The sequence below is a fragment of the Equus caballus genome, chromosome 1 (genome assembly GCF_041296265.1).
Source record: "Equus caballus isolate H_3958 breed thoroughbred chromosome 1, TB-T2T, whole genome shotgun sequence".
Classification (NCBI taxonomy): domain Eukaryota; kingdom Metazoa; phylum Chordata; class Mammalia; order Perissodactyla; family Equidae; genus Equus; species Equus caballus.
The window spans coordinates 57,975,706-57,989,433 of NC_091684.1; the positions used below are offsets into that span (position 1 = coordinate 57,975,706).

Below are 13,728 nucleotides of genomic sequence, written 5' to 3' on the forward strand. Positions count from 1 at the left end.
TAGTGAAATTGTCTTAGAGTTGGCCAGTGGGAGCCCTTTCAAGTTGGCCTCTGTGCCCTTTGACATATCCTCATCATTTTTTGAGGATCCTTTTTTTGTAGCACAATACAAATGTTTCAGTCTCGCTGTGTACTATCCCTGCCCTAGCTCTGGAATCAGCCATTTCCCCAGGAAGCCCTGGTACCTTTGAGTGAAGATTGGTAATGGTATTTAGAAGCCAACATGTGCTCATTGTTATGCAGTTCCCAACCCCTCTCAGGGAACAGAGCTATGGAATAGATATATATCCCTGTATATATATGCATACCTACATATATTTTTATATCTATATTTATTACATCTTACGTATATTGGAAGTCATGAGTTTATACTAATATCTCCACTTCTACTCCAGTGCCACAGAGTTCATTCTAATTTTCTGCCTTTCCATATGTCTAACTCCTTTCTCCAGTAATGAGAAACATATCGTCGTTATACTTTATATATTTGCTTACTTGCTCAGTTGTCCACTGCTCTCCCTCTCCCATCTGGATACCCTCCTTACTCTACTTTGGTCTGACTCCCTACCCTATGCTGTTTCTCTGTATAGATGCCCTCTTTGCTCCATTTGAGTTTCATTACCTGGTAAGTGGGCAGCTCATCTGCTCTGGGCCATTGTAGCTCTCTCTCCCTGCCAGGTTCCACCCCTTGTATAGATGTCTGCTTGTCTTGGAGGAATTGCTTTAGAACTGAATTGTTCAGAACAGGAAGAGTAGAAAGAGAAAGAGAAAGCCAGTTTTCACTTGTTGATGGTGGTGGCCATTGCTGCTCAAATCCTAGATCCATTGATTTGTTGGGGTTGAAAAATGGTGATATTATAATCATCATTTTGTTTTCACGTCTCCTCATCTGCTGTTTGGTTACCCAGTGGTACAGTTTTACCTATTGGGAAATTCATATAGAAGAAGGCAAGATCAATTCTTGATTCTTTTTTTTTTTTAATAGAACGCTTCATGAATTTGCATCATTATTGTGCAAAGGCCATGCTACTCTTCTCTGTATCATTTTAATTTTAGAATATGTGCTTCTAAAGCAAGGACTGTTTTGTTTTTGTTTATCTAGTTGTCAAGATAATGAATTGGTTCCCTAGCATCTTAAGATGTTGTTTTTGTTTTTAAACATCCTTATATATTTATGGATTTAAACATATTTGATGGATTTCAGTCCTTTGCAGTTCTTATCCTTATTGAAGCTCAAATTGTCCTCTTTATTTTTTTGTTTTTTGGCCAGTGGATGGAAATACGTATATATATATACACACAGTACTAGTATGAGTACCATCACCAACCAATATTATTGCTGAAACTAGTTTAAAAATATTTTTACATTTTCTATCCCTATTTTCTCCCCATTGTTTTTATGTTGTACTGTCAATATGATGTCCTAGCATGTAGCCTTATATTGCTGTACTCTCTTTTAATCCTCATTTAATCTAGGTTCTACAAGTATATTTCTAATGCCAACCACTAGTCCTTTTGTCATTATCTCTGAAGCTCGCCTCTAGTAGATTGCTCAGTTCATAGTAGCAGTATTTAAGTTCTTGTATGTTTTATAACAGTTTGACTGTGCCCTTTAAACTTGAAAGTCAGTTATGCTGAATGTAAAATCTTTGGCTCACATTTATTTTCCTTGAATATCTTAAATATGTTACTCTTTCTTTTTTTTTTTTTTTTAAGATTGGCACCTGAGCTAACATCTCTTGCCAATCTTCTTTAACTCTTCTTCTCCCCAAAGCCCCCCCAGTACATAGTTGTATATTCTAGTTGTAGGTCCTTCTGACTGTGCTATGTGGGACACTGTCTCAGTGTGGCCTTATGAGTGGTGCCATGTCTGCGCCCAGGATTAGAACCGGTGAAACCCTGGGCTGCCAAAGCAGAGTGCGTGAACTTAACCACTCAGCCACGGAGCTGGCTCCGTTATTCTTGTTTTTTGATATAAAGTTTTACTTTCAAAAAATGATGATAATGCAGTTTGCTTTCTCCTACAGTCCCTTGCTATTTTGCCTAGATCCACAAAATTTCTAATTTTATTAGAAATGTTATTTGATACTAGTCATTCTCATGGTGTGCTCTTTCAGTATGTAGTTTCAGATTTTTTTTTCCCCAGGAAAGTTTCTCATCATCAAAATTTTTTTGTGTGTGGTAAAATGTACATAAGTAAAAACTACCATTATATCATTGCTTAGTGTACAATTCAGTGGCATTAAGTACATTCACAGTATTGTACAGCCATCATTACTGTACATTTCCAGAAGTTTATCATCATCCCAAACAGTAGTTTTACTTACTAAACAGTAACTCCCCACACTCCTCTCCCTGTCTCCTGGTAACCTCTATTCTACTTTCTGTCTGAATTTGCCTATACTCGATATCTCATGTAAGTGAAATCATACAGTATTTGTCCTTTTGTGTCTGGTTTCTCTCACTTAGTATGATATTTTCAAGGATCATCCACGCTGTAGCATGTATCAGGACTTCATTTCTTTGTAAAGCCAAATAATATTCCATTGTGTGTGTATATTACATTTTTTTATTCATCTGTTGATGGACAGTTGGTTGTTTTCATCTCTTGGCTATTCTGAATAATACTGCTATGAACAAGCAAATTTTCTTAAATAATAGTGTTTTGTATTTGTTCTGTTCCCTTTCTTTTGTTTTCTTTAATTCTGTTATCTCATGTAGAACCTTTTTGCTTCCTCAATATTAGTCACCCTTTTTTTTTTTCTTGTAAGGAAGATGGTATCTGAGGTAACATCTGTGCCAGTCTTCCTCTGTTTTGTATGTGGGATGCTGCCACAGCATGGCTTGGTGAGTGGTGTGTAGGTCCGTGCCTGGGCCCCAAACCTGCAAACCCCAGGATGCCAAAGTGGAGCACGTGAACTTAACTACTGTGCCACCAGGCTGGCCCTAGTCACACTTTTTTGAATCTTTTTCCTCTTCCTTTCTTTTTAATTTTTACGTTTTCCCCATTACATTTGTCCTCTTAAGGCATTATCTCTTGAGTTTGCTTTTGTATTCCTTCTAGTTTATTCTTAAGTTTCTGAAACTATCTTTTCTTTCTGTTTCCTGAACTCTATCACTTTATTTTTTACTTTTTAAATTCTTATGCTGTTCATTCATATCTTGTACAGTTTTCTTGTGCACTTATAGTAAGTTAACATTTTTATCTATCTTGTGGCCAAGTCTTTTTGGCTCACTTTTGTTGTCTGCAGGGATGTAATTCTGCTCCTTGTTGTCTCTCTCTCTCTTTTTTATTTTTTGGTGAGGAACAATGGCCCTGAGCTAACATCTGTGCCAGTCTTCCTCTGTTTTGTATGTGGAAGCTGCCTCAGCATGGCTTGATGAGCGGTGTGTATGTCTGCACCTGGCATTCCAAACCCACAAACCCTGGGCTGCCAAAGTGGAGTGTGCGAACTTAACCACTGTGCCACTGGGCTGGCCCCTTGTTCTCTTTTTATAAAAATAGTAACTTTCTATGGGATTTGACCTCAATCCTTTACTGTTCCTCTTTTTTTTTTAAAGATTTTATTTTATTCCTTTTTCTCCCCAAAGCCCCCTGGTACGTAGTTGTATTTTCTTAGTTGTGGGTCCTTCTAGTTGTGGCACGTGGGATGCCACCTCAGCATGGCTTGATGAGTGGTGCCGTGTGAACTCCCAGAATCCAAACGGGTGAAACCCTGGACCACTGCAGCGGAGCACGCAAACTTAACCACTTGGCCATGGGGCCGACCCCTCTGTTCCTCATTTTTATGTGAATTTCGTTTGCCTAAAACTTTGTTAGAAAGAGGTTGCCTCAGATAGCTTTTCTAACTATACAGAGCTCTGTGTTTTGTTGTTCTCTTGTCTTGTCAAAACATATGGTGGCTTACTTTCTGAGATTCCTATCTCTATTGCCATCTCTCACTTTTATCTGGACCTCCTCCTCGCATGTCTCTGTTCCTGTCCTGATTGCTGTTGATTGTACTCCCAGAAGTTTCTCCTCAGTGTGGGTGCCCGTGCTGGAAGCATGACCGGATAAATCAACTTTGTAAGTTCATAGGCTAGAATGTTCTAGGCCCTTTCAGATCGTAACACGGACCCCTTGTCCTCATTATTTTTAGGGGTAAAACCTTGCCTAATTTCACCTACTGTTCTTAAATTGACCTGCTGTACTTTCGAGTGAATGTCTAGTGACTGTTCTGTGGTTTTCCTGTTCTTGGGTCCATCAGACAACTCCATTACTTCCTTCTGCTTTCTCCCCACAGAGACACAAGTAACACATAGATCTTTTGGTTCTTGTGGCTTGTCCCCACCCACTTGTATGTTGGGATGTTTTGGGACTACCTTGTCACCTCGTTTTGTTGTGAATGTACATGGATTTTGGTTTTGGATTCTGGATTGTTCTGTCTCTTTTTAATGTGGTGATTCAGGGGGATCCAAAAACGATGCTACCACCACTATTTTCCCAGAATCCCGTGACTTACATAACGTTAATATAGGTGGTGGTTTGTTTTTTCCCCTCTTTAGAATGCGGTTTCTTATGCTTGGAAATCCAAAAGAAAGAATTAGGAGCCATAAAACTAGCATCCTCTATAGTAAATTTGAATTTTCCTCCCTTCCCAGGTCCCGTGGTTGGTATAATCACCGTAAGGAGTCATGGAAATATTTTCCTATTTTCTTTACATGGTATACATTTGATTTACATACATAGTGTACATGGAAGTTTAAACATAAAATTTCAAATATATAGGAAGAAGAAAGAAAACGTCAAGAAGAAATGGAACGCCAGCGTCGGGAAAGAAGATATATTTTGCCTGATGAACCAGCCATCATTGTACATCCCAACTGGGCTGCAAAAAGTGGCAAGTTTGATTGTAGCATCATGTCTTTGAGTGTACTTTTGGACTACAGATTAGAGGATAATAAAGAACATTCATTTGAGGTAATGTTTTAAGTTTGAATGGGAAGCCAGATAAGGTCCACACATTTTGACTGATTAATGTATCTCTTAAATCTCTTTTGAGTGCCTTTTTCACTGCTTTTGGTTTTTTTTCTTGCAGTTTAATTTTTTGAGAAAAAACAACCAGGTGATTTTTCCAGTAGACTCACTTTTTTTTTTTTTTTAAAGATTGGTGCCTGAGCTAACAACTCTTGCCAATCTTTTTTTTTTTCCCTCCCCAAATACCCCCAGTACATAGTTGCTTATTTTTTAGTTGTGGGTCCTTCTAGTTGTAGCATGTGGGACACTGCCTCAGTGTGGCCTGATGAGGGGTGCCATGTCCGCCCCCAAGATCCAAATCAGCGAAACCCTGGGCCACCGAAGTGGAGCTGGCAAACTTAACCACTCAGCCATGGGGCCAGCCCCAGTTGACTCAGTTTTGCTGATTGCATTCCTATGGTGTGGTTTAAATTTTCTGCTGTCCTCTATTTCCTGTAAATTGATAGTTAGATCTAGAGTCTTAATTACGTTCAGGTTCAGTTAATTTTTTTTCCTGAAACTATCTCATAAGTAGTGGTATGTTATTAGGTTTCAGGAGACACATGATATATAATGTCTAATTGTTTTTCTTGGGATATCTGATAACACTTTATTATTTACTCTAGAATTAAAATGCCATTTAATGGAATTGAAAAGTTTACCTCTGGTGATTGAGGTGTAATGTAACATCATTGATATTTATCTTTGCAACCTGAATCTATTTCTTTTTACCATTAATTTAGAGCAGTGTTTATAACATCATAGTGTCATTTTCAAAATAGTTGAAGACTTTTATCTTAAATAAATGATTGCTTCATTCTTTAAATAAAACAATGTAAAATATCTCAAATTATTAATTTTGTAATAGCTTGTACAAAATTATAATTGTGTTCAATTGTATTTTATCAACATATCTCACATTGTTTTATTTTATAAATTATATTGGAAAAATTAGTCATACTTACTTGATCCAAGAGATTATTGTCCACCAAATGATAAGATGAAAATGAAGTGAAGTGACTTACTTAGACTTCAGACATTTGCAAACAAATATAGAGGAGTACTGAGCCAATTACGAAACACAAAATGCATGCTTATTGTTCTTGATATTAAATGTTAGAAATATTTACAATTTTTGAATAATTCCAGTAAGCCAGTGTCCTTAAATATTATATACGGTTTTATTTTTATTACCAGTTACCATAAATTAAACTCTTAATACTGCCTATCATCTAGTAGTCATTCAAGAAATAAGTAAGTGGGAAAAATAGTCTTTGGTATTACTTACTACTTATAAAATATATACTGTATATCTAACCAATGCTGTAAGAGGATCTCAGTGCTCCTCCAGTGGAAACAAAGTGATTTGTGAAACAGCCCTTTGCTGGCAAAATAATCCTTTATTTTTTCCTCCCCACCTAACATATCCCCTTGGTTAGTTTCCTTTTAATCTGTTATTAGAATTCAGAAGTCATTTTGGTACATGAATTTAAAAGAAATTATTTTGTAACTAAGGAAAACCATGTATCATCATAAAATTATAACTCTTTCGCTGATTTAATATTAATGCTAGTGGTATCTGTGTCTTTCAGTGCCTGTAGATGAAGAGATATGTAGAATTAATTCTGCTCTTCTAGTTAACTATTCTAGGCTTCTTCCAATCTAACACATTTTAGTAAGTTTTTTATCTCTAAGTAATAGAAAACTCTAAGGAAAAGATATGCCTTTTGCTATTTGCTTACACAAATTGAGATTTTGTTTAGTTTAATAGTTAAGAGAAAGTGGAATTTTCAGCATATTAATGGTCATTTTACTAATGGATTTATTTAAAACATATAAAGACTGGGTATGAATAAAAAATAGATTATGAAATCAATTACAATTTTAATACATTTGTATTATCCTTTATGATCAGGAAAATAGTCTGATTAAAGTGTTTCATCAAATATACAGAACAGAATGCTAAAGATAACATATTTTAGAGCTTTGGTCAACCCTTTGAAGTTCTAGCCTCTTAATCTGTTGAAAGCAATTATCCTCAGAAATATTTACATAGAGAATTTAGTTTATAATTGCAGGTTTATGAGTATGTTGAAGATCAGTATCCATGGATCCCTGCATAGTAATAATGCATTCGCCCTACTCTGAATTTTGAATTGGTTTTTCCTGCCTGGAATGCTCTTCTGGATAGCAGTCTGGCGCATTCTCTTGCTACCTTCAGGTCACTTTTCACCTGTCACCTGATCAAAGAGGCCTTCTCTGACTATACTCTCTTATTACTCTCAGAACTTTTTTCTGCTTTCTTCACTGCTGTGTCCCTAATGCCTAGAACAGTCCCTGGTACATAGTAGACATTTCATACAAATGTGTTGAGTAAATGAATAAAGTACATTAACATGAAGATTAATTATTGTGTAAGGTAGTAGAAATCCTTGTTTCCTGCTTATTTTCAAATTTTCTGTAGTATGGTTATTTTTTATAATATTTGACCAAAAGTATACTAAACATAGTATTTATATCTTCAGAAGGGTCTTTGAGGATTTTGAGGCTCTTCAACATCATTGACGTCAGTTATTACAACTCTATTGTTAGTGCACATTGTTAGATGTGGCAAGTTATTATTTGATAAATTACTGTGATGTGGTTTTATTCAATATTTCTATTAAAGTTTGCTGGTTACTATTGATATCTTTCTATAGGTCTCATTGTTTGCAGAACTTTTCAATGAAATGCTTCAAAGAGATTTTGGTGTCAGGATATACAAATCATTATTATCTCTTCCTGAGAAAGAGGACAAAAAAGAAAAGGAAAAGAAAAGCAAAAAAGATGAGAGAAAAGATAAGAAAGAAGAAAGAGATGATGAAACTGATGAGCCGAAACCCAAACGGAGAAAATCAGGCGATGATAAAGATAAAAAAGAAGATAGAGATGAAAGGAAGGTCTGTAAATATTTCCATGACCAGCAGCCTGATTTAGAAGTTTTCTGGTAGTCTTCCAGAGTGTAACAAATGATGATGAATTCCATCAGAAGAGTGAAGCATAAAGGCCAAATTTGAAAGATTTTACTGTATTATTAGAAATTTAAGTCTTTGAATTGAGCCTCTATAAACATCTATAACTAGTTTTCATTTTTTTTAAGTTTAAGGCATACAAGATGATGATTTGATTTACATATATTGTGAATGGTAGTTTAGTAAAGTGTATTGTTTTAAGAAATTTATAATGTGATACTATTTCAAATAAATTTAGTGGCTGTAATGTTTTTTGATTTTAGTCATTTAATGTTTGATGAGATGTGTTGCTTAATTAAAAGACATTTTAAATTGCAGAAAGAAGATAAAAGAAAAGATGATTCTAAAGATGATGATGAAACTGAGGAAGATAATATTCAAGATGAATATGATCCAATGGAAGCAGAAGAAGCTGAGGATGAAGAGGATGGTATGATTCAAATTGATTTATTTCTCCTTAGGATGAAAAATACATTTTTTGTTTGGCAACTTTGTATCACTGAAATCTATAATTTTAATATTTTTTAGAATAGAAAGAGTAAAATATTCTCCAATGAAAATCTGTTTGTATTAAGTAATTTTTAGATGACAGGATTATTTTAAGACATGTTTACTTTTATTTATTTTTGGTGACGAAGATCGGCCCTGAGCTAATATCTGTTGCCAATCCACCTCTTTTTGCTTGAAAAAGATTGTTGCTGAACTAACATCTGTGTCATTCTTGCTCTATTTTGTATGTGGGACAGTGCCACAGCATGGCTTGACGAGTGGTGTGTAGGTCTGTGCCTGGGATCCAAACCTCTGAACCCCAGGGCCACCGAAGCAGAGTGCGCGAACTTAGCCAGTACACCACCAGACTGGCCCCAAGACATGTTTATTTTTGATTATCATATGTCCCATATATAATTAACATTTATTCAACTTGAGAAAAAAAATTCCCTGAACATGGTACTTACACTTTGTCATAAATAGTGTAATGGTCTCATTGTTTCTTAGAATATATTCTTCTTTAGAAAACTAATTTTAGCATTTTTTTAAATTACAAAGACTATCATACATGCAAAGGAGCGCATATAACATTTAGGTGGAGCTTAACCATTTAAGCACTATGCCACCAGGCCGGCCTCACAAGTTTTGAATAAGAAACTTTTACCAATAGGAATGATACTCAAAATACTTTATAATACATGTCCTGATCAGTCAAAGATGCCAACTATAAAGTACCTGAAAAGCTCCAACTGAGTGAGTGTCAGTCTCCTTGTAGATTTTTTTTTTAAATCTTTTTCTGAGATGAGATTTTTTAATTTTACATATCTCAGATTGTTATTACTTAAGGCATTTTTGGTTTGCCTCTACATTTTCTTCTTTCGACCACTGCATTTTATTTTTTTTCTCATTGATGAAAACATTCAAACGTGAAAGAAGTTGAAAGAATACTGCATTGAACACCATGTATCCCACAATTGATTCATTTGTTAATATTTTGTCTTATTTGTGTTGTCTGTGTGTTTGTATGTGTGTGTTTCTGATCCATTTGAATGTAGGAATTCTTCAACTTGCCTAGGACAAGACATTCTGTTAACCACAATTTTCATAATAACACCTAAGAAAATGAACAATAGTGTCATATACCATCTATTAATACCATCTAATATCTGGTCTAATAACATCAATAACAGTGATATAATATGCATGTATCAATATTCCTTCATTTATCTTCATTACGTGCTTTGCTCAATGAAGATTCATCCCTATTACAGTCCTATTTTCTCTCCCCTGTCTTCTCAGTATTTTTTTTTTTTTTTTAAAGATTTTATTTTTTCCTTTTTCTCCCCAAAGCCCCCCGGTACATAGTTGTGTATTCTTCGTTGTGGGTTCTTCTAGTTGTGGCATGTGGGACGCTGCCTCAGCGTGGTCTGATGAGCAGTGCCATGTCCGCGCCCAGGATTCGAACTAACGAAACACCGGGCCGCCTGCAGCAGAGCGCGCGAACTTAACCGCTCGGCCACGGGGCCAGCCCCACTCAGTATTGTTTTATCACTGCTTTGGTTAAATCACTAAACAGTGTTCTCATTATTTTGTCTATTAGAATGTCCTAGCTCTCATCCCTTAGTTGTTGTCTTTATTCTTTTGTAATATTTAACTCCCTTGGTGGTGGTCTCATCCATTCTCCTGGCTTTAGGTACTGTCTATATATTGACAGTTCTCAAATTTGTATCTCAAGTCAGACCTTTCTCCTATTCTCCCTTATCACCTGCCTACTTAACATCTCCCTTAAGTTATCTGACATTTCAAAATAAACAAGTCTAAAACTGAACTCCTGCCTTTCTTGACCAAAAAGAACAAAAATTGTCCGTCACCCTCATCGTTCTCCAGCTCATGTGATGGTAACTCCATCCTTGTAGTTATTCAACCTAAAACCTAGGAGTCATTCTTGAGGCTTGTTTTTGTCATATCCCATTTCTAATCTTTCAGGAAGTAATATTGCCTTCAACTTCAAAACATATCTCAGAGCAGACCATTTCTCACCAGCTACACTGAACTAATCGTAATCCAAGCCATGTTGTCTCTTGCCTAGATTACTTAATACCCTCCCCACTAGTTTCCCTGCTTACCCCCTTCTCTGAAGTCTCTTCTCAATAGTTGCCAGAATAACCTTTGTAAAATTCAAGTCATTTTGGGGCCGGCCCAGTGGCACGGGTGGTTAAGTTCACACATTCCACTTCAGCAGCCCATGGTTTGCCGGTTTGGATCCTAGTTGTGGACCTATGCACCGCTTACCAAGCCATGCTGTGGCAGGCATACCGCATATAAAGTAGAGGGAGATGGGCATGGTTGTTAGCTCAGGGCCAGTCTTCCTCAGCAAAAAGAGGAGGATTGGCAGCAGATGTTGGCTCTGGGCTAATCTTCCTCAAAAAAAAGAATTTAAGTCATTTCATTTGTTCACATTTTTACAGTGGCTCTCCATTTCACTGTGAAAAAAAGCCAAAGTGTTTACAGTGACCTATAAGGTGTTGCGTCATCAAGTCTCTAATTTCATCTCTTTTTACTCTTTCCACTTACTCATTGCACCTCAGGTACCTGGGCTTCCTTGAACCCATAACGTATTCTCCTATGTTAGGACCTTTGCATTGGCAGTTCCTTCTCCTGCACACTGTTACCTGGAGATCCACCTTCCTGACTCCTTCATGCTTGAAGTCTTTGTTCAGCTGTCATTTTCTCACTAGGGCCTACTCTGTACCCTACCCTGTTTAAAATTGCAGTCCTCCCCATTAATACACATTTCTAATCCCTCCTTATCCTTCTCTACTTATAGAATGTATAACCTACTCTACTATACTATTTACTTATTTTATTTACTGTTTATCTGCCTCCCACCTGAATATAAGCTCTTTAGTAAGAAATAGAGGGATTTTTTTCTAGTTCCATTGCTGATGTATATTGCAGGTTCCTTGAACAGTCTAAATATCCAAATAGGTTCTAAATAGATATTTGGGGTTTTTTTTTTTTTTTAAAGATTGGTACCTGAGCTAACATCTGTTGCCAGTCTTTTTTCTTCTTCTTCTTCCTCTTCTCCCCAAAGCCCCCCAGTACATAGTTGTAGATTCTAGTTGTAGGTCCTTCTGCTTGTGCTATGTGGGATGCCACCTCAGCATGGCCTGATGAGCGGTGCCATGTCCGCACTGGCAAAACACCAGGCTGCTGAAGCAGAGCGTGTGAACTTAACCACTTGGTCATGGGGCCGGACCCTTGGCCACCTCCTCATCTCAGGACTTTTGGTTTCCTTGTTTCCAATTGCTGCTTGCTTGTGTTATCATGGTTGTTTGTTTCATAGTTTGCTTTGTATTTCATTATTCTATCAAGTCTCTGGAAGACCACTCTTTTTCCATTGGAAAAGTAGAATTGATGGTTAAAAAAATGAAAATATAGTGCCAGTTAATGTCTAAAATGGTGTGGCATCATCTTATTAATCAGAGGGGCAAATAACAAGTCTATTTTTTACCTATCAAATTGATGAAAATTAAGTTTTTAAATAAAAGGTAACGTCAGTTTAACAAGGGTAAAGAGAAGAGTATTTTCATCATTCTTGGGATCAGTTTAAATTGTTGTGCTTTTTCTGGACAGAAGTTTGGAAATGAGAATTAACCATGTCCTTTATAATAACATGGATGTTCATTGCATAATTATTATAAAACAAAATATTAGAATCCATCTTAATATTCAATAAGAGGGAATTAGTTAAATGCATTTTGATATAGACATGCAGTTAAATTTTGTGCAGCCATTGAAAAAGATGTTGGAGGAGGATAGTGACATGGAAAATATGGCAAAATAGTTTTTATAGACAGCTTATTCCATTAAATGGGTTTCATCTGCATTAGGTGTGTGTGTTGGGAGGGAGAAATAAAAGCACATGATACCTGCCATAATTTAGTGTATCTTTGTATGATGGTATTTATTTATATTCTAAGATGAGCAAGTATTACTTGGATTTTAAAAATATAAGTTCAAGGAGAGACAAAGTTTTAAAAGTGACGTCTTCCAAGTTAAATACCCAAATAAGGTGAATCAAGTCTATAGAGTGTGAATAAATGAAAGGAAAAGGGATTCAACCTTTGTGTAGTATATGGTACACTCTTGATAAAAATGTTATTATTTAATCCTCACAATTATATTCAGAGGCTATTATATTTTCCATTTAATTGAGGAAACTGAGGGTATTAGCAATAAATTAATTTACCCAAGAGAATAAAGCTGCATAGTGGCTGAGCCACTCTACTATTTTATATATAATAAAAATAATTAGATTCCAAGGATACATTCTCTGGGTTTTTTTAAACAGTTTGTTGAGGTGCCCATACATAGCAGAAAGCTCACCTGTGTTAAGTGTAGAATTAATAATTCTTAGTAACTATAAAATTGTGAACCTATCATCACAGTCCAGTTTTAGAACATTTCTCTATTTCCTTTCTTTAGTAGGTTTATTGAGATATGATTCACATACTATACAATTCACCCAATTAAAAATGTACAACTCACTGGTTTTTAAGTATTCACAGAGTTGTACAACCATTACCACAATCAATTTTAGAACATTTTTGTTTATCTCAAAAAGAAAGCCTGTACTCATTAGCAGTGTCTCTCATTTCCCTCCAACTGCTTCAGCCCTGGACAGCCGTTAGTCAGCTTTCTATTTCTATAGATATTCTGGACAGTTCATATAGATGGAATCATACAATATGTGATCTTTTGTGACTGGCTTCTTTTCACTTAGCATGTTTTCGAGGTTTGTGCCTGTTTTAGCATGCATATTCTCTTTACTAAAGTTTTCACTATATTGTTGACACTTAAATACACTAAAGCAGTGTTTCCCAGAGTGTCCCAAGATATTAATAGGTATTAAGCTTAATAAAGTATACTGGAGCCAGATAAATTTGGGAAACTTGGGTTAAGCAAAGTTCGGCATGTTTTACCACAGAATACATTAGCTTCTTATGTGTGTTGTGGATGTACAAAGAGGAAATAGAGTATGAAATATTTATGAATATATATGCTTTGTAGTATTTCAAAGACTATTTAACTCCTAGTGTTTACTATATTTCATGTGTTTTACCAACAAACCATTTGTTACTCTGAGCTTTTTGATGGAGATCCGTTTGAGAGAGCCAAGAAGCTTCTAGAACCAAAATTTCTCTTTTAAAATTGTCCTTGGATCATTAAA

General features: G+C 35.9%; 1 protein-coding gene and 1 pseudogene across 5 annotated transcripts in view; one reads left to right on the forward strand and one right to left on the reverse strand.

Moving 5' to 3' along the window:
• Positions 1-13,728, forward strand: part of CCAR1 (cell division cycle and apoptosis regulator 1) — a 52,272-nt gene that overhangs the window by 32,922 nt on the left and 5,622 nt on the right. For all 5 annotated transcript variants that reach the window (XM_070226271.1, XM_005602418.4, XM_005602417.4 and 2 more), the window contains exons 17-19: positions 4,768-4,959; positions 7,695-7,934; positions 8,325-8,436. In XM_070226271.1, the coding sequence (XP_070082372.1) occupies positions 4,768-4,959; positions 7,695-7,934; positions 8,325-8,436 (544 nt within the window). The remainder of the gene's footprint in view (positions 1-4,767; positions 4,960-7,694; positions 7,935-8,324; positions 8,437-13,728) is intronic.
• Positions 975-1,075, reverse strand: LOC111769663 (U6 spliceosomal RNA; annotated as a pseudogene).